At 36.3% G+C, this 25797-nt stretch overlaps 1 protein-coding gene across 1 annotated transcript; it reads right to left on the reverse strand.

The window, feature by feature from the left end:
• Positions 1 to 881: 881 nt before the first annotated feature.
• On the reverse strand, positions 882 to 23846 carry IL18 (interleukin 18). Its single transcript, XM_068555250.1, has 6 exons — positions 23668 to 23846; positions 9551 to 9634; positions 8747 to 8758; positions 4431 to 4565; positions 3485 to 3618; positions 882 to 1109 (listed from the first exon to the last, which is right to left on the reverse strand). Exons 2-6 carry the CDS (start codon positions 9624 to 9626, stop codon positions 888 to 890), a joined length of 579 nt encoding a protein of 192 aa, XP_068411351.1. The 5' UTR covers positions 9627 to 9634; positions 23668 to 23846; the 3' UTR covers positions 882 to 887.
• Between the last annotated feature and the right edge of the window lie 1951 nt (positions 23847 to 25797).

The following is a 25797-nucleotide window of genomic DNA, read 5'->3' on the forward strand; positions in this document are numbered from 1 at the left end:
GGTTTTTATCCTTTATTCTATTAATATGGTATATTAATTGATTTTAGAATATTAAACCATCTTTGCATTCCTGGATTGAATGGTACTTGATCAGAGTGTATAATCCTTTTCATATGTTGCCGGATTCAGGAGCAATCTGACTTTTAAAGATATCCTGACTTTGGAAGAAATGCAAAAATTAGTCAAGTGAAGTGGCCTCTTTATAAAATCTTGAAGGTTTTTAAAAAAAATTTCCAGTAACTATGATACCTTTTATTCATAACTTGAGTCAAAGCATTAATTCTTGAACTGAAATACTCTTCCTTATTTATTCCCTCACACAAATGCTTATGTAATTTTGCTTTACACATAATCTTTCTCTGCAACTTTATAGTAATTGAAAGCAATTTCCAGAAAATCATATGATTTCTCACAACATCTCTGTGAAGTATATTGGGAGAGAGGTTGGAATAGTTTTTCAAACAAAAAGTAAAGGCAAAGGATGAGGTAATAGATTAAGACTACATGGTGAATCACTGTTTATAGCTTAAAATCTTTAAGGTTTTAATTATTTTCTTAAAAACTAGAAAATTCAAATATCAGTTTTATTCATCATTAGGACCAATAACCCAAAATATTCAAAACACTTCTATTGAATATAATCTGTTTTCCCATTAACACTGTAGAATGTGTTTTCAAACTATGCATTCTTTTTACATTATACAAATATTTAATTCACCTGGACAAGAGGAAGTCAATTCAATTTCATGAAAGCTTATTATTCATTTCTCAGTAGTATTTTTTGAGATCATTATTCATTTTATTTCATCATTATAATTGTAGGTTCGAACTCATAACCCTTTTGAAACACAAAAACTCAGAAAGTTCAAACTATGCAATTTTAATATCTAGTTCTTGTTTTGAACAGTGAACATTACAGATTTATCTCCATTTTCATCCTTTTTTTTCAAAATGAGTTTGAAAAGGTCGTTCTCTTTTTTACAGGCTAGAAAGTATCCTTTGTACAATGAAGACTCAAATTGTATCTTATCATCATGTCCTGGAACACTTCTCTGAAAGAATATGATGTCATTTCCTTCATCATCAATATTATCAGGAGGACTCATTTCCTATAGAGAAAAAAAATTACTTAATTTTTTTAGGACATGACCAATATGAATATGTGCAGTTTATTTTGAAATATATTACTACACAGAACTAAAGAGGTTTATATTCTCAAGAGTTAAGGAAAACAATCTCTGATTATAGGAATACTGATCTCCTTTCCCTCTTAATTTCTAACCTTCCATTCTTCTTGTCCACTTTGGCTTTTCACACTATGGAATGCACATTCAGGTCCAGGCCTCTAGTTTTTCCCAATATACCCATAAGATGATTTCCTTCTCTCCTCTCCCATTAAGTGGAGTCCATATTTGCTTAAGATGAAGTAAAGTTCCAGCAAAGACCACAACCTTTTTAGGCTAATATCAGTTCCTGTCTTCTCCAGCCATTCACAGCTAAAGACACTGATGACCCCCACCCATCGGCCTAGGGTAGCTCCAGTTTGTGAACCAACTGTGAGAGAGGCAGGAAGTGGCAGTAATCTCAGCTGCTTCCTTCAGTGGAGCCTAGAACTGAAACTGGCTATAAATAGACCCATTACTTGTTCTAGGGCTTAGTTAGCAGCTTTTGGTGCTTCCCTGCCAAGCATTCCAGTTCCATAGTAGTCCTGAGTTTCTATCCTGGAAGTAGTCTGTCTCTTGGCTGGACCTTGCCCTGGGAGGCCAGATGGTGATTCCTATATCTCAGCTGCAGAGTAGGGATTTCCTAAGAATGGCTAGATCACTTGAAACTATAATCCTGCTAACCAGAATCCTGCTAATCCACCTAACTGACAGTACTGCCTGCACTTTTCCTAGTTTTGCAACATGCCTACTTTCAGGATGGACTAGAAAATGTGAGGACCACCTCAGGTTCTTTCCATGTTAATCCCAGAACCAGTAGAAAATTTGAACTTAATTTTGACCCTCTGGTAGCAAAGATCTTCATGATCCTAAGGACTGACAGAGAGACCTTCAGACCCAAAATAGCATCCCAGAATCCTCCTTAGATGCCTGAAAGAACCTTTTTTTTTTCCCCCAAACTTCTCAATCGATTATGGAATTTATAGCCATAACTCTTGATCTTTGTCCTGTATCAACAAGTGTGAGTCTTGAATTAATGAGAGGATAAATTAGTTCTCCCATTCTATTATTTGCCAAGCACTTTTCCCATCTTCTTGACACTCTCCCCAGTCTCTCAATAAGAATCCACTTATATATTTTCCCAGTTTCTGACTCTGTCTCTGCAGCTGAATTAGTTTTCCTCTATCCCACATGGCTTGAGCTTGGCCATCTCCCTCTTTCCCTTCTGATTTTGTTGCTAAGTAACAACATGCTTAATCCTCTCCACCCTGCCTGTCCACCTCCAGGCTTCTAACGCCATTACAATAACTGAGCTTCCTAGCTGTCAGTTCAGGGAGCAGGGACTCCAAATTGTCACCTGAAGGGGTGGTACTCTGCTTGGAAGGGGATGGCTAAGGGATTTGTTTGGAGGCTCTATTTGTTACAGACACACTGATCTTATCTGCATTATATTTTCGAGTGGCTTTTTCCTCCCTCCCAAGTTGCCCCTTGGCATGTCTACGAAAGTCATACTCTAACTTTCAGTGGGAACTGGGTGATCTTTATTGCGGTTCTTTATTGGCAAATCCCCACTCAGAAAGTCTTCAAGACATGGGATTCACCTTTGAAACACTGCCAATTTGTGAGCATACCCTGCCTGCTCTCATTGGGAGGAAAGTTTTCTGGGTCAACCCATATCTATAGTTAATGGTTGTTTATCTAATAATAATGGGAAAAAAAGAGAAAAATAATGATGGAGGATAGAGAAAAAAGCAGTGGTCAGAAATAATTTATACCTGGCTTTGAGATACATTATACCATTGCTTTTACAACAGATCCTATTAATTTTGTTCACTTAGATTAACATTAAAAATAACATACATCAACTGAAAGCTGAAGGTTGTAGCTACGACTTAGGCTAAGAAGTAGGAACAAAACAATTAGGGATTAAAATATTATCATCATAATTTACAAAGTAGAGGGTTTACAGAAGAACGATTAACTTCATTCTGTGTAGCAAGACTTATTCTGGAAAGTCACATGCAGTTCTTAAACATGATAATTTATATATATATATATTCTGTATTATTATTTATCTATAGATTGATTATTCAGAAGACCTAGGTTATGAAACAAGTGTTGATCCCCTTCCTCCCTGTGGCAGGCTCAGAAAAACCATGATGTTACTATAGTAGGTTAAAGAGCTTGACAGTTTTTAGTAACTGTCTATTTTAATGGTTCTCTACTTCTTGCTATTCTTATTCTAGATAAAAGGTTGGACTGGGGATATTTTGGTTTTCTAATTTTGCACATAAATATAACTAAAACAAATTAAGTCTTACCTTAAAGGAAATAATTTTGTTCTTACAGGAGAGAGTAGAAATTTTCTTACAGTGCACAGAGATGGTTACTGCCAGACCTCTAGTGAGGCTGTCTTTATACATACATATGATAAATATGGTCTGGGGTGCATTATCTAAAATAAACATTCACAAATGAGAACACTAGTTAGAAGAATTTTTGCACATAAGCATTTAGGGAAATTAGCCAAAGGACAATCCTTAATAGGCCCATTACCAATCCCACACTCTGAGATTCAGCCATGTAGCAGAAGGAGACTATACACAGTGACACACATATTCTTTAAAACACATTTAAATATGTATTATAATACAAATGCAGCAACTTTTAAAGTGTTTTAGAGATATTCTGAATTCTAAAAGATTGTCTTTAGCTTTTAAACGCCAAATAGAATATTAAAGCTCTATCTGTTTAGGTAAAAATTCAGCATTTTTCAAGAGTGCATCATTCACTTTTTCAACTCTGCCTAAACTCTGATATTTGAAATTCATTCCTTGGAAGGCACAGTAAAGTTATTCATTTTCTAAGGCACTCTAAATTTCTGGTGGAAGACAGACTTACTTGAAGTGCTTGTATATTTATATTTAATTTTGACTTCTGAAAATGTTATCAGCAATTTCAGCTATAACCAGCAGGTATTAAGGATCCAACTCAATGGAGAGCATATACAGTTAATGCAGTTACAGTGAAGGGATGGTGATCCAAATGTAGGCTCAAAGATCATGACCCCAGCACTATCTTTATTGTATCAATTTTTCAGCCCAACTAAAAATTATGGATACCCTATAAAGTTTCTTGTAAGTGAAATTATTACTACCATGACTTTTCATGTAAGCATTAGGTCTATCACAGAAAATGTAGGCAGTAAATGGAATGGGAAGTAGTAGCTTGTCATTTCCATGTTTACAAATGTATATAAAAAAATACCTGAACAGTCAGAATCAGGCATATCCTCAAAGACGGGTTGACTTCCCTGGTTAATGAAGAGAACTTGGTCGTTCAAATTTCGTATGACTGAGAACTTAGGTTCAAGCTTGCCAAAGTAATCTGATTCCAGGTCTTCTACAATGCACATGAAATCTCATTTAAAAAATAATCTTTTTTTTCTAAATTTACAAATAGGCATATTATATATTCCAATTTTCAATAACAATCACAATCTTCTGTTATAGAAGCTAAGGTAAAGTTGCACAGTGTTTTTTAACCCACTTCCAGGGGCATACCTTGATTCTTGTTATCACTCAGAACCACTCTACTATTGAAATCTTAAATTCAAATATCCTACCCTTGACCACAATCTCCTATCCTTTTAGTTTTTTTATACTTTTCTTCCACTTTACTGAGGCTTCCTGATTCTTACATTTTCTTCCTATAACCTCTCCCTGTCTTCCCTTTCTTCTCTATGCAGCCTGGACCTCATGGTTCATCATTTTATCTACCCTTTTGCCAGTATCTTAAATCCCAAACTCATTTGTCTTTCTACTACAAAACTCTAAACCTGGTTGCTGAGTGTGCTGCTGGTAAACAATCATACAAATGTGCAAATTGGTGCCATAACGAACACATCGATTGTCAGTACTTCTTTTCCAGTTCAGCATTCTCTTCCATAGTCCATAGCTTCAATTCCAAGCCTTCTTCATTTTCCTCAGGATCTCTGCATCATCACCTCTGCTTTCACTTTCAGCAAATGATTTCCTGCTACTCCACTTACAAACTTAACTATGGCATCACCTGTTATTTTCTCTACCCTCTTGTCCCAAGGGAAATGTGAAAAAGGTGCCTCTTCTGCTACCTAAGGTTAACCCCATTTGTGCTCTGCATGTACTTTCAATGAAACCTTGATTTATCAATTATTCCCTCTCTTCCATCAACTCAGCAATTCTACTTCCTGGATTTTATCCTAAGGAAACATTAGAGAAATGTGTAAATATTTCTCTACAAGAATGCTTCTGGGAACACTTTAATAATAAAAACAAACTGGAAACAACTTAAATGTCCATCAATTGGGAATTGATCAAGTAAATGTTGATATGCCCTTACTATGAATTATCATGAATTTAATATAATTGTAATTATTCATTGCCATGGAAAGATGGAAAGATGTCCATGTGTATTAAACTAGAAAAAGAAGCTTAGGTATAGTATTTTACATATATATAACATCAAAATGATAGCAATGAATATTTTGGGGTTTTTTCATATTTTAGTTTCTCATTTTCTTATCTTCATTGCCTGAGTTATTTATAATAAACAAATTATTTTTATAATCAGGAAAACATAAGGCTTTTTATTTTGAGATTGAAAACACCTCCATCAACAGAATCCCACTTTATAGCTAGTATTGTTTCCCTCCTCCTTTTAATAGCCAAGCTTCTGGCAAGAATTGTATGTATCATTTCCTTACTTTCCATCCACCCTTCTACTCATTGCAAGCTTCTCCTCACTGGCTCCATTTCTCCATCAAATTGCTTTCACCGAGATCACCAAAATCCCTGTTGCTAAATGTAATAGATACTTTCTGGCGCTTGGTTTTCAAGGCTACAAAATTCAACACAGTGCCTATTATCTCTGTCTTGAAAGGCCCTCCTGGGATTCTGTGGCATTCTCTGTTTTGCTTCTTCCTCTTTGGTTGCTCTGTTCTTTATTAGCTTCTCTTTCTACTGAATCCTTTAAATGTAGGTACTCCTCAGAGTTTAGTCCTTGGCTTTTACTTCCTCACGCTACACATTTCCTCTGATTTGTCATGTTATTCTTATAGCTTCAGATGTAATTTCTATTGTATATATGTCTCCCACATCCGTATATCCAGCCCCAAATTTTCTCCTGAGTTTAGAACCACATGTCCAAGAATCTACTGGACATCTCCATTAGGATGTCCCACAGATATCATCATTCATCATCAATAAATTCATCATCTATCTTCCTCTTTGCCCTGCAAACCTCTCTACCCTGCTCTTCCTCTTGCGTTTCTTATTTCACTGAATGGTACAAATTGCCTACGTGAAAAAACATAGGCATCAGCTTTTCTGTCTTTCTTTCCATCCCCTTCCAAATCCATGTCCTGTTGATTCTTCCAAGTTTTTCTAAAATCCATTCACAGCTCTTCAATGGCACCCCACTGTGCCTACCTTAATTCATGTTGCCATCATTTCTTATAGGGACTACAATAATAGCTTCTTAGTTGGCATTCCCCTCCCCTCTTTTTTTGCCCCCACAGTAATTCTTTATATGGAAGCCAGAAGGAATTAAAATTCAATTTTAATTAAAGTTAACATTCAGAGATACGATCATGTTATCTTTGAATTTTAATGAATGACACTGCCACCCAGAATAAAGATTATATTTTCCATATTTTCCTTGCAGTTGGTGCCATATGACTAAATTCTAGTCAATGGAGTATGAGTGGATTTGATGTTTACAGCTTCTAAATAGAGCTTTTAAAAGGAGTGGGCCTGTCTTCCTCTTATTTTGAACACCTTCTTGCTAGCTGGGATGTGGACCCAGGAAGTGTAATGATGATTTTCAAGTATGTAATGATTTCAACAACTAGGAAAGATGGAATAGAAGAAGACAGAAGAAACTTTAGATTCCAACATCATCAGGCTGCATCCAGCCATACTAATACTGAACTGCCTACTTGGATTCGTATTTGAGAGAAATATTTTCTATCTTATTCAGTTACTGTATTTTTGGATCTCTTTGTTACAGCAAACTAATCTGTATTCTAGATCATACATATTGTGCTTAATGAATCCCCATTACCCCAAAGATAAGGTCCAAATTCCATATCTTGGAATAACAGAACCTTCTTGATCTGCACCCTATTTATCATTCTTCTCTCATCATTTTCCTACTCTTACTCTACTCCCATTCTGAATTACTCTTAATTCCTCATACATACCATGCTTTCTTTCATATCTTGATCTTTGCATGTGTTCTTCTCTCTGCATAGAATACCTTCTCTTGGCTAACCCCTATTTACTCTTCAATTCTGTTCCTCTTTCAAAATGCCCTCCCAGAGTCTACTGGACTAAATTAGGTGCCCTTCTATGTGCTCCCATAGCATCTGTGCCTTCATAACACTTAACATACCACATTCCATTTGCCTCCCTAATGTGCCTGCTTCTCCCTATAGGAACTGTGTTTTGCTCACAATTGTATTGTAGGGCCTAACATAGTGCCAGAGATACAGATGCCAATATTTATTGAATCAAATAAATGGGAGTAGGGCAAATTTTAAGAAACATGAGGAGCTATATGACAATGACATTTCAATAAGTCTGGAAAAGAAACTGGAAGGAATAGTATTTTTCAAAAGTTCCTGTTGTATATTTCCAGTCCAGTAAGGATCACCTTAAGAATGGAGAAAGTGCTTTTTAAGGAAAAGTATGAGAAACTAATGACCTTTAATAATCTGGGGGTCCATGAGAGCAGCGGTCCCCAACCTTTTTGGCACCAGGGACCGGTTTCTGAAAGACAATTTTTCCATGGACTGGGGCCGTGGTTTGGGTGGTGGGATGGTTCAGGCGGTAATGCGAGTGATGGAGAGCAGCAGGTGATGCTTCGCTCCCTCACCCTCTGCTCACCTCCTGCTGTGCGGCTGGGTTCCTAACAGGCCGTGAACCGGTACTGGTACTGGTCCACGGCCCAGGGGTTGGGGACCCCTGCGTTAGAGGATCATAGGCTTTATATGCGTATGACCCTCCCTGAATGCCAACAGGACAAGGAATGGGTACATCTACCTAGGAAGAGAATGACTCAACCTAATAGTTCTGTTTGCTCTACTTTCCCCCATCTCCTCTACTTCCAGAATTCTCTGAACCCTGGGAGCCTCCCAGGCTTCTTTTCAGAGCACTTCTGAGAGGGAAGGTTAAAGAAGGAAGATGTTCCTGATTTTGGACAACAATTCTCATGCTTCAACCCCTTTTCCTATGTACTCCAGAGAATCCATGACTTTCTGCTAATCTCAGGATCTATGTAATTGGCAAGGTCTATTTTGTAGATTCTAACAGCTGAGAATTTCCTATGATGTAAAGAAGTGTATTTTCTTAGAAATTCCCTTATAGTCATCTTTATTCCAAGGCAGTGCTATTGAGTCCACATTCCTCTGAGGGAATATTAGCTTCTCAAATAGATCGGTACCAGTTTTTCAGCTGAGAATGGTGATATGGATGTGCTGGTGGGATGCTTACTCAAGTAGCTATTTATTTTTACAAAGAAAGAGAAATAAATTTATACTTTACCATCATTTTCAGCTAAAGGGGAAAAAAGAGAAACAAAATATGTTAAATTCTATATTTCTACTCAATTTCCTCTCACCCTTCTCTTTTATTACTCTTTTCTGCCCCTCTGCATTCTTTAACCCCTATCTTACTGGTGATGGTTTTTGTTGGCCCCATAAAAATATAATATAATCATCCAAAAGGTCCCATAAAATGAAGCTAATTAGACTTAGTGTGATCTCAGGTATGTTAGATATAAAACCTAAATCTAGGGTTTATAAATTTAAATTTGTAGCCAAAAAGAAATTTTATAAAATGATAGATTTTACTCTTAAATTTATTGCTTCAATGGAAAGTCACCTAAGAGCTTTCTATGAAGCTTTCAAATGAAACCAAACTGCCCAAGGAAGCTTAATAATAAGAATCTGTTTTTATTTGTCAAATGTATTTACATAAAATGGTATAACTCACAGAACTCTAGATTTCAGATATGTATCTCTTACATAATTTGCCAGGTTGCTTTGGGAAATTGTATATCCAATTTTGTGGGATTTTCATGATGTGCACCTGCAGCCACCTTGTGAGTGGGCTATTACTAACTAAGTGCCAGGACATGTGGCAGGACAAGGTGCTGGGACCTTGGACATGTTATGGTTAATTTCTAGAGACCCAATATTTTTTTTTTTTTCCAGAGAAGTGTGTTGTTAGTGTTACAATGGAATTTGGTGACAAAAAACAAGTCACTTAATAGTTCACCTTACAACATCTTTTCTAGTTGAATACATTTATCTAAACCCTGTATTTGGTCTACGGTTTTGAACTTACCTACAAAGTAAAGTGTACTGTTAATAAATTTCATTTCTACAAAGCTGATGCAATTGTCTTCTGGTTCAGCAGCCATCTTTATTCCTAATGAAAGCAAAGAGTCATCTGTTAAAAGGTAGTGATTGCTCCTTTTACACAAAAGGAATCTTTTACCACTTACTGCCTTGTTCTACCTCCAATTTCAGAAATCCAGCATGCTGATGAACACTCTGGACATTTAATAAATGCCAGGAGTCTTCAGTTTATGAATGTACAACTTCAAATGTTCTTTTGCAAACCATTAGATATTTGGAATCTAGAAAGCATTTTCTCATTAAACAATGTTATAAAGGGTGGATAAGTGGTCCATTATTGAACTGAATTATTGTTCCAGTATTTTGGTGGAAATATACATATATTATCAGAATAAATATAGGATGCCAGAAACATACCTAATCCTGTCCTTTAAGTAGGGGCTGGTTCTATCTCTGTCTTACAACAAATGGGATCCTGTGAGTGAGATACTGAAGATTGTGACTTCATTGTCAAAGTGCTAAAGGTGTGGCAATGATAAAAATGGTGTTTCTGACTGGGAGTGGGGGCTAGGTGGGAGGAGGCTGAAGGGCTCTGGCATCTGATGGCTCTCTTTCTCTCTGAGCAATAGCAGCTTTTGATCTGGAGTCTGGACTATACTATGCTTTTTGCACAAGTAATACATGAATACAATCTTCCTGTAAAACATCAAATAATATAGGATTTGAAAATGTTAAAAATTCTTTTTGCTCTTCTCCTTTGTGCCACCCCACCCAACCCCACTCCAATATGGCGTGTATCCTTCCAGACCTTTGTTTATGGAGCAGGGGTTCTAAATCTGGGAAATCTGTGAACTTGGATGGGGAAAAAATTACACAATTATTTTCACCAACCTCTTTTTTTTTTTAAAAATAAATTTATTGATTTATTTGTTTTTATTTTTGGCTGTGTTGGGTCTTTGTTCTGTGCGCAGGCTTTCTCCAGTTGCAGCGAGTGGTGTGCAGGCTTCTCATTGCCATGGCCTCTCTTGTTGCAGAGCACGGGCTCTAGAGCGCAGGCTCAGTAGTCGTGGCACACGGGCCCAGTTGCTCCGCGGCATGTGGGAATCTTCCCGGGCCAGGGATCAAACCCGTGTCCCCTGCATTGGCAGGCAGATTCCCACCCAGTGCGCCACCAGGGAAGCCCTTTTCACCAACTTCTAACTGAAATTTAACAGTTCCTTCCATTATGGTGTAGGAAACAAACCACACTATTATTCACAGTACCTGTGACTATCATTAATAGACATACATATTTCTTACTGTATTGTAATTGTTGCAGAGATCTTGAAATATGGTTTAAACTCATTACTACTTTGAAATATATGGAAGTTATTAGTCCCAACAGGACATCTTGTTGTTAATGTGTTAATAAAGATGCACATATATACCTTATCAAAATTTGTTAAAATTTTTTTGATAACCCTTTAATTACAAAGGGTTTCCTTTCTCATTCTAAGTATTTAATTTTATGCATATAAAAGCATGATTCTGAGAAGGGGTCCACAGACTTCACCAGATTGTCCATGAGGGTCCATGCCACAGAAATGATTAAGAAATTCTACTCTAGAGTTCAGAAGTCCCTTGGTTTTCTGAGGACAGTTTTATGGTTGGTGCTCCAAGGAAGGTGGTTGGGTCACAGTTGTCAATTGGTATATATGGGGGTGTTCATACGTCTATACTTAGAGGTTGAGAAATGACTCAAATGTTTTCTAGCATAGTTTGCTGAGGCCAAACGTATACAGAGGAAGCAGGAAATTAAAACCCAGTTGAAAACATTTAATCCAAATTAAGCTAACACAAAATAAATGTTGATGGCTATTTTTTGTTTTTTTTTTATACTTTTTATTATGGAAAATTCGTATACATTGTGAAATGATCACCACAATAAATCTAGTTACCATCTGTCACTGTACAGTTACAAAAATCTTTTTTTTTTATTGTGATGAGAACTTCTAAGACAACTTATTAGTAACTTTCAAATTTGCAATACAATATTATTGACTATAGTCTACATGCTGTACTTTACATCCCATAACTTATTTTATAACTTGAAGTTTGTACCTCTTGATCCCCTTTACTCATTTTGCCCGCCCCATCCCCCTCCCCTCTGTTGACCACTAATCTGTTTTCTATGAGCTCTATTTTATTTTGTTTTGTTTGTTCATTTGTTTTGTTTTTTAGATTCCACATATAAGTGAAATCATGTAGTATTTATCTCTCTGTCTGATTGGTTTCACTTAGCATAACACTTTCAAGGTGCATTCATGTTGTTGCAAGATTTCATTATTTTTATGAATGGTAGTCCATTATGTATACCATATCTTCTTTATCCATTCATCCATTGATGGACACTTACGTTGTTTCCATATTTGGGCTATTGTGAATAATCCTGCAATGAACACAGGGGTGAATACATCTTTTTGAATTAGTGTTTTTTGTTTTCTTCAGATAAATACGCAGAAGTAGAATTGCTAAATCATATGGTAGTTCTATTTTTAATTTTTTGAGGAGATTCCATACTGTCTTCCATAGTGTCTGCACAGATTTACATTTCCATCAACAGTGCACAAGAGTTCCCTTTTTTCCACATCTTCGCCAACACTTGTCATTTCTTGTTCTTTTGATAATAGCCATTCTGACAGATGTGAGATGATAAGTGATTGTGGTTTTGATTTGCATTTCTCTGATGGTTAGTGATGTTGAGCATCTTTTTTATGTACATGTTGGCTATCTGTATGTCTTCTTTGGAAAAAATGTCTATTCAGATCTTCCGACCATTTTAAAAAATATTTTTAAAAATTTTATTTATTTATTTTTGGCTGCGTTGGATCTTTGTTGCTGCACGTGGGCTTTCTCCAGTTGTGGCGAGTGGGGGCTACGGGCTTCTCATAGCAGTGGCTTCTCTTGTTGTGGAGCACGGGATCTATGTGCGTGGGCTTCAGTAGTCGTGGCATGTGGGCTCAGTAGTTGTGGCTCACGGGCTCTAGAGTGCAGGCTCAGTAGTTGTGGTGCATGGGCTTAGTTGCTCCGTGGCATGTGGGATCTTCTCAGACCAGGGCTCGAACCTGTGTCCCCTGCATTGGCAGGTGGATTCTTAACCACTATGCCACCAGGGAAGCCCCTTCTGACCAATTTTAAAGTCAGGTTTTTTGTGGTTGTTGTTGTTATTGAGTTGTGTGAGTTCTTTATATATTTTGAATATTAATCCCTTATTGGATATGATTTGCAAATATCTTCTCCCATTCAGTAGGCTGCCTTTTTATTTTGTTGATGGTTTCTTCATTGTGCAGAAGCTTTTTTGTTTGATATAGTCTCATTTGTTTAGTTTTGCTTTGGTTGCCATTGCCTTTGGAGTCAGAGCCAAATATATATATATATTGCTAGACTGATGTCAAGGAGATGTCTGCCTATGTTTTCTTCTCAGAGTTTTATGGTTTCTGGTCTTACATTCAAGTCTTTAATCCACTTTGAGTTAATTTTTCTGTATGGTGTAAAATAGTTGGCCAGTTTCATTCTTCTGCATGTGGCTGTCCAGTTTTCCCAATACAATTTATTGAAGAGACTGTCCTTTCCCATTATATATTCTTGCCTCCTTTTTCATAGATTAATTGGTCATATATGTGTGGGTTTATTTCTGGGCTCTCTGTTTTGTTCCATTGATCTATGTGTTTGTTTTTGTGCTAATACCATACTGTTTTGATTAATATAGCTTTGTAATATAGTTTGAAATCAGGGAGTGTAATGCCTCCAACTTTGTTCTTCTTTCTCAAGATTGCTTTGGTTATTTGGAATCTCTTGTGGTTCCATACAAATTTTAGGATTTATTGTTCTATGTCTGTGAAAAATGCCATTGAAGTTTTGATAGGGATTGCATTGAATATGTATATTGCTTTGGGTAATACGGACATTTTAATCATATTAATTCTTCCAATTCGTGAGCATGGAATATCTTTCTATTTATTTGTGTCTTCTTCAGTTTCTTTCATCAATGTCTTATAGTTTTCAGCATACAGATCTTTCACCTCCTTGGTTAAATTTATTCCTAGATATTTTATTCTTTTTGATGCAATTGTAAATGGGATTGTTTTCTTAATTTCTCTTTCTTATACTTTGTTGTTAGTGTATAAAAATGCAACAGATGTTTGTATATTGATATTGTACTCTGCAGTTTTACTGTATTCATTTATTCTAACAGGTTTTCTTTTTTGGAGTCTTAGGGTTTTCTATATATAAAATCATGTTTTCTGCAAATAGTGACAGTTCTACTTCTTCCTTTCCAATTTGGATGTCTTTTATTTCTTTTTCCTAATGAATTGCCCTAGCTAGGAATTCCCATACTGTGTTGAATAAAACTGGCAATAGGCGGTATTCTTGTCTTGTTCCTGATCTTAAACAAAAAGGTTTCAGCTTTTTGCTGTTGAGTATGATGTTAGCTGTGGGCTTGTCATACATGGCCTTTATTATGTTGAGGTACACTCTCTCTATACCCACTTTGTTGAGGGTTTTTATTATGAATGGGTGTTGAATTTTGTCAAAGACTTTTTTAAATTTATTGAGATGATCATATGATTTTTATCCTTTATTTTGTTAATCTAGTGTATCACATTGACTTGTGGATGTTTAACCATCTTTGCATTCCTGGAATAAATCCCACTTGATCATGGTGTATGATCCTGCTAATGTACTGTTGAATTCAGTTTACTAATATTTTGTTGAGGACTTTTCATCTATATTCATGAGGGATGTTAGTCCGTAATTTTCTTTTTTTGTGGTTTCCTTGTCTGATTTTGGTATCAAGGTAAAGCTAGCCTTGTAAAATGAGTTTGGGAGCATTCACTTCTCTTCAGTTTTTTGGAAGAGTTTGAAAAGGATTGGTATTAATCTTCTTTGAATGTTTGGTAGAATTCATTAGTGAAGACTCCTGTCCTGGAAATTTTTTGTTGGAAGTTTTTTGATAACTGATTCAATTCAGTCTTGGAAGACTGTGTGTTTCTAGAAATTATCCATTTCTTTTAGGTTGTCTGATTAGTTGCTGTATAATTGTTTATAGTAGTTTTTTATGATACTCTGTATTTCTTTGAATCAGTTGTAATTTCTCCTCCTTCATTTCTGATCTTTTTTGTTTGAGCTCTTTGTCTTTTCCTCTTGTCTACTTAAAGGTTTGTCAATTTTGTTTATCTTTTCAAAGAACCAGATCCTAGTTTCCTTGATCTTTTCTATTGTCATTTTAGTTTGTATTTCATTTGTTTCAGCTCTGATTTTTATTATTTCCTTCCTTCTACTGACTTTGGGCTTAATTTGTTCTTTTTTAATTTCCTTTAGGTATAAAGTTAGATTGTTCACTTGAGATTTTTCTTGTTCCTTGAGGTAGGCCTGTATCACTATAAACTTCCCTCTTAGAACTGCTTTTGTGCATCCCATAAGTTTTGGCATGTTAATTTTCCATTTTCACTTGTCTCAAGATAATTTTTTAATTTCTCTTTTGATTTGTTCATTGACCCATTGGTTGTTCAGTAGCATGTTGTTTAATCTCCACATATTTGTGATCTTTCCAGTTTTCTTAATAATTGATTTCTAGTTTCAAACCATTGTGGTGAGAAAAGATGCTTGATATGATTTTCATTTTAAATTTATGAGACTTGTTTTGTGGCCTAACATATTGTCTATCTTGGAGAATGTTCCACATGAACTAGAGTGCACTTGAGAAGAATGTGTATTCTGCTGCTTTTGGCTGGAATGTTCTGTATATATCTATTACGTCTATTGGACTAATGTGCCATTTAAAGATATTTCCTTATTGATTTTCTGTGTGGATGATCTATCCATTGATGTAAGTGAGATATTAAAATCCCTTACTCTTACTGTTTTACTGTTAATTTCTCCCTTTAAGACCATTAATATTTGATTTATATATTTAGGTGCTCCTATTTTGCGTGCATAGATCTTTATAAATGTTATATCTTCTGGCCGGGTTGACCACTTTATCATTGTGTAATGATCATCCTTGTCTTTTATTACAGTCTTCGTTTTAAAGTCTATTTTGTCTGATATAAATATAGCTACTCCAGCTTTCTTTTGGTTTCCATTTTCATGAAATATCTTTTCCCATCCCTTCACTTTTAATCTGTATGTGTACTTACATCTGAAATGAGTCTCTTGTAGGCAGCATATAGATGGTTCTTATATTTTTATCCATTCAGCCACTCTCTGTCTTTTGATTGGAGAATTTAGTTCCTTTACATTTAAAGTAATTATTGATAGGTATGTACTTGTTGCCATTTTGTTAATAGTTTTCATTTCTCTTTGTTTTATCATTCCTCTTTGTTTCTTCTTTTCTTTCTTCTCTTATTGTTTGATGACTATCTATAGGGTTATGCTTAGATTCCTTGCTCATTTTTTTGGTATGTATCTACTACAGGTTTTTGCTTGGTGTTTACCATGAGGGCCACATGTAACAGTTTATATATAAAAGAGTATATTTTAAGTTGATGAGAAGTTAAGACTGAATGCATTATAAAACTACATTTTTACTTCCTCCCCAAACGCTTTATGTTTTGATGTCATATTTTACATCTTTTTACTTTCTGTATCCCTTAACTAGTTATTGTGTAGTTATTTTTTTATTACTTTTGTCTTTTAATCTTTATACTAATGTTATTAATCTACTACCTTTATTATATATTTACCTTTATCAGTGAGATTTTTACTTTCATATGTTTCTTGTTCCTAATTAGTGCACTTTCTTTTCAGCTTAAAGAAGTCCCTTTAACATTTCTTGTAAGGCTGGTTTAGTGGGGATGACCTCCTTTAGCTTTTGTTTATTTGCAAAGCGCTTTATCTTTTTTCCAGTTCTGAATGATAGCCTTTCCAGGTAGAGTATTCTTGGTTGGAAGTTTCTTTCTTTCAGCACTTTGAATATATCATGCCACTCTTTTCCGGCCTGCAAGGATTCTGCTGAGAAATCTGCTGATACTCTTATGGGGCTTCTTTGGATATAACAAATGTTTTTCTCTTGCTGCTTTCAAGATTCCCTCTTTAATTTTTGATATTTTAATTATAATGTGCCTTGGTGTCTTTAGATTCATCTTTTTTTGGAACTCCCTGGACTTCCTGGATCTGGATGTCTGATTCATTCCCCAGGTGAGGGTAGTTTTCAGCTATTATTTCTTCAAGTAAGTTTTCTGCCCCCTTTTCTCTCTTCTCCTTCTGAGAACCCAGTAATGTGAATGCAATTCTGCTTGATGTTTGTCCCATTGGTCCCTTAAGCTATCTTCACTTTTTAAAATTTGTTTTTCTTTTTGCTGTGTTAGGGTGAGTTCCACTGCCTCGTATTCCAGATCACTGATTCTTTCTTTGCTTCATCTAGTCTGCTGTTGAACCCCTCTAGTGTATTTTTCAGTTCAGTTGTTGTATTCTTCAGCTCTGTGACTTCTGTTTGGTACTTTCTTATTTATCCTATCTCTTTGTTGAAGTTCTTACTGTGTTTATCCATTCTTCTCCTGAGTTCAATGAGCATCTTTATGACCATTACTTTACAATCTTTATCAGGTAAGTTAGTTATCTCCTTTGCATTAAGATTTTCTTCTGGGGTTTTATCTTATTAATTCCTTTGGAACATAATCTTCTCATTCCTCATTTTCCTTGACTCTCTGTGTTTGTTTTTATGTATTAGGCAAAACAGCTATCTCTCCTAGTCTTGAAGGAATGGCCTTGTATAGAGATGAAACTTACTGTTTAACCTTGCCCTAGTTCTTGGTTGTCACTCAACCTTTGTGATTGTCTATGCAGCCTGATTTATTCTTGATAGGTCCCAAGTGCTGAGGGTGTGCCAAGACCTGTGAGTATTCCAGAGGGGGAGACCTCAGTCAGCCCCTAGTTTCAGGTTGATTAGAAGCCAGACCTTCAGGCAGCAGCTTTTAAGATATGCAAATATATATTGCCCTGTGGGACTGCAATTGTGAGCTCTGCTAGCCTCCAGACCTGGTCATCTGAAGGTGTCTCTTTGACTACAGTTGCAAAAATCGGGGCTCCGGTAGAGTGTGTGAGCTCCTTTCTGGTAGGTGCTGGTGAACTGTAGCAAAGGCGAAAGAGAGTGCAGAGATGGTTCCCCCAGCCTGTGTTCCTTGAGAGCACTTCTATAGCCTCTAGATGAGTGGTAAACCTGAAGTGTGCCCTTCAGGCTGAAGCTCCAGGACAAGTCATCAGTCCTTTTTCACAGGGAGACTGGAGGTACAGTCTGCTGTCTGTGCAGTACCCTGAGGGTGGTAGCCTTCGGAGAACTCCCTGATTGTTTCAGATTCATGGGACTCAGAAATGCAATCCCTCCAGCCACCAGAGCTAGGAGCTGGAGGAGCATCCCTCATGTGGGCTGTGCACACCTGCCTCACCTTGGCAGGGCCACAAGAGCAGTGCGGGGGTGTGGTGTGCCCAGTGGTATTAGCAGGTTAAAGGGAGAGTGCAAAGATAGCACCCACCAGTGCCGGTGCTAGCAAGATAGAGGGAAAATGCAAAAATAGCGTCTGCCAATGCCTCCATCCAGGTGGAGAGAGTCCCAGAAGGCTCCCGCATCTCCCTCAGATGCTTTAAGATTAGCAAATGAATCTCCTTCACATATGGTCTGGGTGCTTTTCAGACTGCTACTTTGTGATGGGTCCTGTGGTGAGTGAGTCAGCACACAAGCCCTTTAAGTGTGGAATCTCTGTTTCCTACAGCCTTATGGTTCTCCTGGATGTAAACTCTATTGATTTTCAAAGCCAGATGTATTGGGGGCTCATCTGTTTGGTGCAGTTCCCAAGGGCTATGGTGCCTGATGTGGGGCACTGACCTCTCACTCCTCAGCTAGTAGCTCTGTTTTGTGATAACAATCCTGATTGTGGGTTGCTGCACCATAGGTGTGGTTTTTGGTGAGACCATGTCTCTCCCTCTCCTACCCATCTGGATGTGGCTCTTTTTTTTTTTTTTTGGAGGAGGTTTCAGCTAGTTTTTAGGTCTTTTTCAGAGGGAATGATCCATATGTAGCTGTAGATCTGCTGTCTGTGGCAGGAGGTGAGTTCAAGATCTTCTGAGGGCACCATCTTGAACCAACTCTCTATTTGGTGGCTATTTAAGAGTTTTATCTAGATTCAGTTCATATATAATATATAAGCATATATATGTATATATATATATATATATATATATATATATACACACATATGTATGGTTTTAAATTTATTTTAAATTTGTTTTATATTTTAATTTAAACAATATCTATAGAGAACCCTGTGGAGAGAACCACAGGGTTCTCTATAGATATTGTTTAAATAAAAAAACAAAAGAGAGAAAGAATGAGCTTTTGGAATATCTAAGTGCCTTGATGAAAGGGCATCATGGCAGGGGTGGGGGTGGGGATATTGAAAATAAATGGCTGAGATTCCCAAAGAAAAATTATACCTTCTTGACAATTTCATCAAAATCTGGCCTCAAATATTTTAACATGGTTAGCACATTCTTCATTACTTTATTATTTTTCCCCTGCTAGAATGTAAGTTCCATAAGAGAAAGAACCTCTGTTAGGTTCAGTTTTGTATTCCAAGTACCTAGAATGGTGCCTGGTACATAGCAGACATCTGATAAATGTTTGCTGAATGAATGAATAAATGAAAAAATATCTAAAATTATAATAGTAATAAATGTTAAAAAATAATACCACAATAAGCTATTATGTCTCAAGAACTTCTGAGATATTTAAAGAATAGCTGAGCTTACATTATACTGACATGAAAGCAGATATTTCTACCAGGTATACAAGACACTTCCATGTGGCAATAGTGTCAACAGTTCACAACTCACTTGGCCTACCAGCTTTGAAATTGTCATTCTAGATAAACTATTTAATTTGGAGCTCACATATTTCATTTTGCCTATAAAGTGAGACTATTATTTTTATATTAAATTAGTTTCATTCTGCCTAGTTCAATTCAGATAAAATGTAACTTGCAGTGTAGTTGTTTGCCAAAAGCTTGTAAAGGAGAGTCAGATTATAAAGTCCTTGTTTAAGTAGGCTAAAGAGTTTGAACTTTTTTTCTGAAAGTACTGACTTACTTTCAGTAGGAGAAAGACATGGTCAAATTTATGTTTCAAAAACCTCACTCTGGAAAAAACAAACAAACAAACAAACAAAAAAAAACCTCACTCTGGCAGCTGTAGAGAATGGATTTGATGGGATAAAGTTGGACAGAGGCCAGAAAACAACCGCAGAAGCAATTTTAACAGTTAAGAGTTGATGAGGCTACAAACTAAGGCAGTGGCTGTGGGGATGATTCAAGAGAGCTTAAACAGCAGGATTTTTTAGCTGACTGGTTGTGGGTCAAATGGAAGAAGGAGGAACTGAGGATGACTTCAAAGTTTCTGGCTTGGGCAATTTGTTGAGTGGTTACCTCATTAAAAAAACAGAGAATGAAAGACAGGCTTGAGTGGAAAATAGTTCAGTTTTGCAAATCTAAGAGATATCACAGAAGTCAAAAAACAAAGGAACTTCAAGAAGGAGCTGCTTGGAGTCTGAAGCTGCAGTCCATAATTTAGATACAAGCTTAAACTTGTTCATTGAATTTGGCAATTAGGAAGTTTTGCTATCAGTAGAACAGTTTAGGGAAAGTGGAGGAACGCAAGGCAGGTGGACAAAGATCTAGGACAGAATGGGATGAAAAAGAAAAGTAAAGACAGTGAATATAAACTATTCTTTCAGGAAGTTTAGCTATAAAGTAAAGAGAGAGGGTGGCGGTTACTGGGGGATATATAACTTGCAAATTTCAATTTCTGGCTCCAGATCCACAGTTCCAACTGTAAGATATACTAATGAATTACTTTCTAAAGTATGTCCAAATAACCTGTCCCAAACTGAAACCTGGGAGTCCTTCTCAACTCTTTTGTCTAACCTTCTCCTGTCTCAAAAATACTGTAGATTATAACGCAGAAATGTGTCTAGAATTTGGTATCTCCTCTCCATCTCCACCAGCACTATTTTAAATCTAGGCCTTGTCACTTCTGGTATTTTCTATTTAATATTCCTCTACTTGGTTTTCTTGCTTTCCGATTCTCACTCACTCCATGCTGTACCCATTTATTCCCCCTGCTAGGCCAGAACTTCCCCTCCCTTTTGTGCCTGCCAAACCCTTCTTCACCCTTTATCCTTTAAAGTCACAGCTCAAACATGTCCTCTAGGAAAACTTCCCTGACTCCTCCATTCCTAGCTAATCATTCTCTCCTCAGTGCCCACATCCCCCTCCCCGCATTCATGCTTCTAAAATACCTCTTATTACCCTTAATTAAGATTACAAATAGGTGTGCCCGACTTCCATCTGAGTTTCTCTAAAACAATGAGTTGTCTTCTGTTTTTTCAATCTTTAACACCTGGAAAGAGCTTATACAGAGTAGGAGCTCAATAAATGTTAAATAAATGTTTGCTATGATAAGCCTTGTCGCCATGACAACAGTGTGTAAAGGGAATGGCAGGAATTTTTTTCTGTCTTAAAACTTAAACTCCATCTGAAAGCCAGTGAGAAAGGGAAAGAATATGAGGGAAGTCTGAAAACAGATTTTTAAAAATAGAATAATTTCTCTAATATTCTTCCTCTTCTTTCTTTTCCTAGTAGTTTCTTTACTTTCTCTTTTATTTCATGTGAGTGTTTATTTTGAATTCTTTATGTTCTTAGCACTCTTTTTGTTAGATCTCAATACATTTATGATTACAAGTATTGTGTTCCTCTTCCTCTCCTCTCCCCTAATTTTCCTCTTTTCCTTTCTCATCCATGTTCCTTTGCTTTCTTAACTCTAATCTGTGAAAATTATAGTCCCCATTGGATAAAAATGTTTTGAATATTTCATCTAAGATTCTGAGATTATTGACTTGAAAAAAAAAGAGTTATAAACCACCCCAGATAGATCCTCCCAGGAGTAAGCAGCGATAATTGATTCTTTGCAACAACAAAAAGTTTCAGTTATACAAGCCTTGGAAACTAGCCAGAGGCTAGTGAACAGTAGAAAATCATGATGGAGATTAAACCACATGTGTTCCAATCTTTTCTGGGGCAAGTCATTTAATTCTGAGGGTCTCAGTTTCCTCATTTAGACAAGAGAGAGTTGCATGGTCAATATTTAAGTTTTTTTCCAGCTCCAGCATTCTGTAATTCTAGATTCTAGTTAAGGCTGCAAAGAGAGAACTATTTATATGCGGCAAATGCCCTAGTAACCACTTCCTCATAATTCTAAAACAACACATATTGACGGAATATTTATTATATAACCAGCTTTGCTAAGCCACTGGGAGTTTAAAAGCATACTATTAGATTAAAAGTAAAAATGTCTTGAACTTGAAAAGCAATAATGATTATGTTTATCTTTGCTGTGGAATTCTAATTCTGTGGAATAGGTATGGGATGAAATGAGGAAGCATGTTACCTAATTAATTCACTAAAATCAGGCAGGAAATCATCTCTACAGCAACAAGATCAAAATCTAAATTTTCAGTTCTATAAGTCATTTCGTCCTTCAAAATTTTGCCATCTTACGAAGGTAAGTATGTGGGCGTGGTAGAGGTGGGGGTGGAAGAAGACTCAGGTAAAAATTTAGGTAAATAGTTAAAGATAAAAGGTGTATATAATCAATTGCTAAATACAGACTCAAAGCAAGAAGCCAAAATAGAACTGCTGGAATGGCCTTGTGGGAAAAGGAGAATTGAATTTAATACTGATTGCTTGACTGAATAGATGGAGGAGAACATGGAAGAGCATTTATGTGATAATTAACACAAAATTATGGTGGGGGGTGGACTGAAAGGAGATATTTTTTTACTGTAGTGGAACAATTCTGCTGTCTTTCAGTAAACACAAGGTAGGGTGGGGTTAGATTATGGAGGGCTTGGGAACTCACATAGAAGTGTTTGTATTTAATCTCACAGGCAATAGGAAAGCAGATTACTGAGCTGGCAAGGGTATTATGAAAAAAGATTAGAGACAGGCTATGAAACTATAAGAATTCATGTAAGAATTCATAATATTCATGTAGGGATATTATGGACAAGCCAGATTTAAAAAGATATTTTGAAGAAAGATTTAATAGAACTTGAAATAGCTAGATATAGGCAAAAAGAAGAGTTTAAGAGTGTCCTAATTTTTGTTATTTATACTTTCAAATGGAGATATTTACTCAGCCCTTCCTTCATGTGAAATAAAATTCTCCTGGGGAATGCTATAATATTGCCCAACGTAGGCCAGCCTAAGGGTGCTGATGCAGATTCCATCAAGATTATCAACCTTTTGCAATTTTTTTGTTTGCTTTTAAAATAAGTGATTCAGAGTTGAGACTCCCTTTAAATAGAAGCTTATTTATTTTAACACTCTAAAGCAGTGATTCTCAGGGGTTTACGAGGTCAAAGCGATTTTCATAATAATTCTAAGATGTAATTTGTCATTTTCACTCTCATTTTCTCATGAGTGTACAATAAAGTTTACCAGGGGCTACATTTTGAGTGATATTGCATAAACTGAATGCAGAAGCAGATGAGAATGCAGCTGTCTTCTACTAAGCCAGATATTACAGAGATTTGTAAAAATAAAAACAATGTCACTCTTCATAGTAGTTTTTTTGGAATATATAGTTATCCGTAATTTAAAATGTTATTTATGCTAACATGTTATGTGCTTATTGTTATCTTAAAATAAATTAATAGGTCACTATTTTTTACATTTCTCAGCTTTAATTTCTAATACAGCAAATGACAGTACTACAGTAAAACACCTAGAGAAACAAAAATTCTTCAGGATCCTCAATAATTTTTAGGAGTATAAAGAGGTCACGAGACCAAGAAGTTTGAGAACATTTCCTCTGAAGTGATACTCTCCAAGGTTGGCTAAAAGAGAGAAAAAGATTTTCCTCTGACTATGCTATGTTCCTTATGTTGTTACTGACTAGTCGCCCGTCATGGTGATGTCAGAGAAGTTACCTCTCAATCGCTTTTCTAGCTTATTTATTTACCTCTAATTGCCATGCCTGGGTTTCTAAATAACGAGTAATGATATTTCTTACCTGTGCTCAATAATTTCCTAGGAGAGGACGTTATCTGAAAGGTTTGAGGTCCCTTTCTTTTCCCGATAGAAGGCAGCCCTTCAGCAGCCGAAGCAGCCAGCCAGGAATGTGGAAAGCTTTGGGTAGCAGAACTCCCCGCTGCTTGTCCGGATCCAACAGCCGCCTGGGAGAGGAGGGTGCCTAGCCCTTGGGAGAAAGGAGGAAGAAGGTGGAGGGAGGAGACTCTTCTGGCACGCCTCAGACCCGCCTTAAACGTGGGCTCTTTCCCAGGGCAATGGAACCTGAAATACAGTGTCAGAGAATACGGGAATTTCTTTTAATGTAAAATCACGGTTTTAATGAAATCATTTCTTCTGTTGCAGTTCTGGCCCTTCAAAGCTTGTACCTCTTTCCGAAGTACATCCAAGCATTAAAAAAAAAAAAAAAAAAAAGCACCTGCTTGGTCAATTAGAAGCGTCTTTTCTCGCATTAATCTTTCTCTTTTGAGACTTTCTACTCAGACTTCAGCACATTTTTTTCCTCATCTAACACTGCTGAATAATCAGCCCTACAAGATAATGCCTATAATGTAATCACACCACCGAAAATGAAACTCTTAAAGAACAGAGCGTTACTATCACAGCTTTGAAAGTAACTAGAAGAAACAAAGTTTCTTAGACAGTTTTCTCTTGAACATGTGCTAAACTGTATTACCTTGCTAGCAAGGGAATTAACAAGGCGATTTTTGTTTGTTTTTGCTTTTTTGCCAGTACAGAGACTGTATAGAAACAGAGGGGTTCTAGAGTTAGGAAACAAAATGCTTATATAAGCAGCTAGTTGAGGTGCTTTTGTTGTTGTTATTTGCTTGTTTTTGTTTTTAACAAGATAGAGTTTTCATTTCATAAGGTCATAAAACATCATGTCCACAGCAGTGATTACAAAGAAAGTCTAAGATAGGATGGTTGAAGGTGCTTGGTGCAGTGACTATCACAAGAAAACAAAAAGCACATTTAAGAAGCGCAGGAACTAGAAAAAGCACGTGCATGGCAATGAAGACCCAACGGAGCCAAAGATAAATAAATAAATAAATAAGTAAATTTATATATATTAAAAAAAAGTGTATGATAAGACTATACACGTGAGTGAAACTGAAATGATAAGTTTTTATCCTCTGTGTTGTCCAATTGGGCCAATTAACACAAAAGCATTAAGTAAACTGTGATTTAAATAAGCAGAACACTAAGCAAGTTAATTTTAAATGGTCCATTGCCAATTATTTCTCTCCAGCTATAAAGATATATAATGCATAATTCACCCATTTCTTACTTTTGGGACAAACATTTTTTCCTTTGACATAGAGCAACCCAAATGTCTCTGTGTCCTACCTACTTCACAGGGTTGTTTGTGAAGATTAAATGAGATGATTGATGACAGCTCTTTGAATATTTTATTTTTTTGTGAGATCCTAGATAAGAGCATATATATTTTTTTAACATCTTTATTGGAGTATAATTGCTTTACAGTGGTGTGTTAGTGTCTGCTTTATAACAAAGTGAGTCAGCTATACATATACATATATCCCCATATCCCCTCCCTCTGCGTCTCCCTCCCACCCTCCCTATCCCACCCCTCTAGGTGGTCACAAACCACCTAGCTGATCTCCCTGTGCTATGCTGCTGCTTCCCACTAGCTATCTATTTTACGTTTGGTAGTGTATATATGTCCATGCCACTCTCTCACTTTGTCCCAGGTTACACTTCCTCCTCCCTGTGTCCTCATTCTTTGAATATTCTAAAGCACCAGACAACTATAACCCTGTGTGCCCTCTCACTTATTCTCACTCATGTAGCTTATACAATGGAGAAAAGATTTAAAAAATGTTTATGCTGTTCTCTTAATCTGATGTAAACATTTATGTATTAGGTGGAATCATTTTTTCCTGGAAATATTTTAACAACTAGATAACTACCTGTTTAGATATCATACAATGTGAAGGCTGGGAGAGGAATTAGGTCAGTATTTCTCAGACTTTTGGATTTGATGGACCATTAAGAATAATAACAACAATAATGACAATAATGAAGAAGAGATAAACACTGAGTGGATAACTTTACATTTTATCAAGTAAGGACATTAAAAATGTAAAAATTT

This window comes from Eschrichtius robustus, chromosome 11 (assembly GCF_028021215.1).
Source record: "Eschrichtius robustus isolate mEscRob2 chromosome 11, mEscRob2.pri, whole genome shotgun sequence".
NCBI classification, from domain to species: domain Eukaryota; kingdom Metazoa; phylum Chordata; class Mammalia; order Artiodactyla; family Eschrichtiidae; genus Eschrichtius; species Eschrichtius robustus.

Excerpts from the sequence above, each read along its gene's own strand:
- IL18 (XM_068555250.1), bottom strand. The coding sequence starts at position 9,626 with ATGGCTGCTGAACCAGAAGACAATTGCATCAGCTTTGTAGAAATGAAA. Across the intron at positions 3,619-4,430 it reads GCCTGATTCTGACTGTTCAG|ATAATGCACCCCAGACCATA; the intron begins GTATTTTTTTAT and ends TGTTTATTTTAG. Across the intron at positions 1,110-3,484 it reads ACAAAATTATTTCCTTTAAG|GAAATGAGTCCTCCTGATAA; the intron begins GTAAGACTTAAT and ends TTTTCTCTATAG.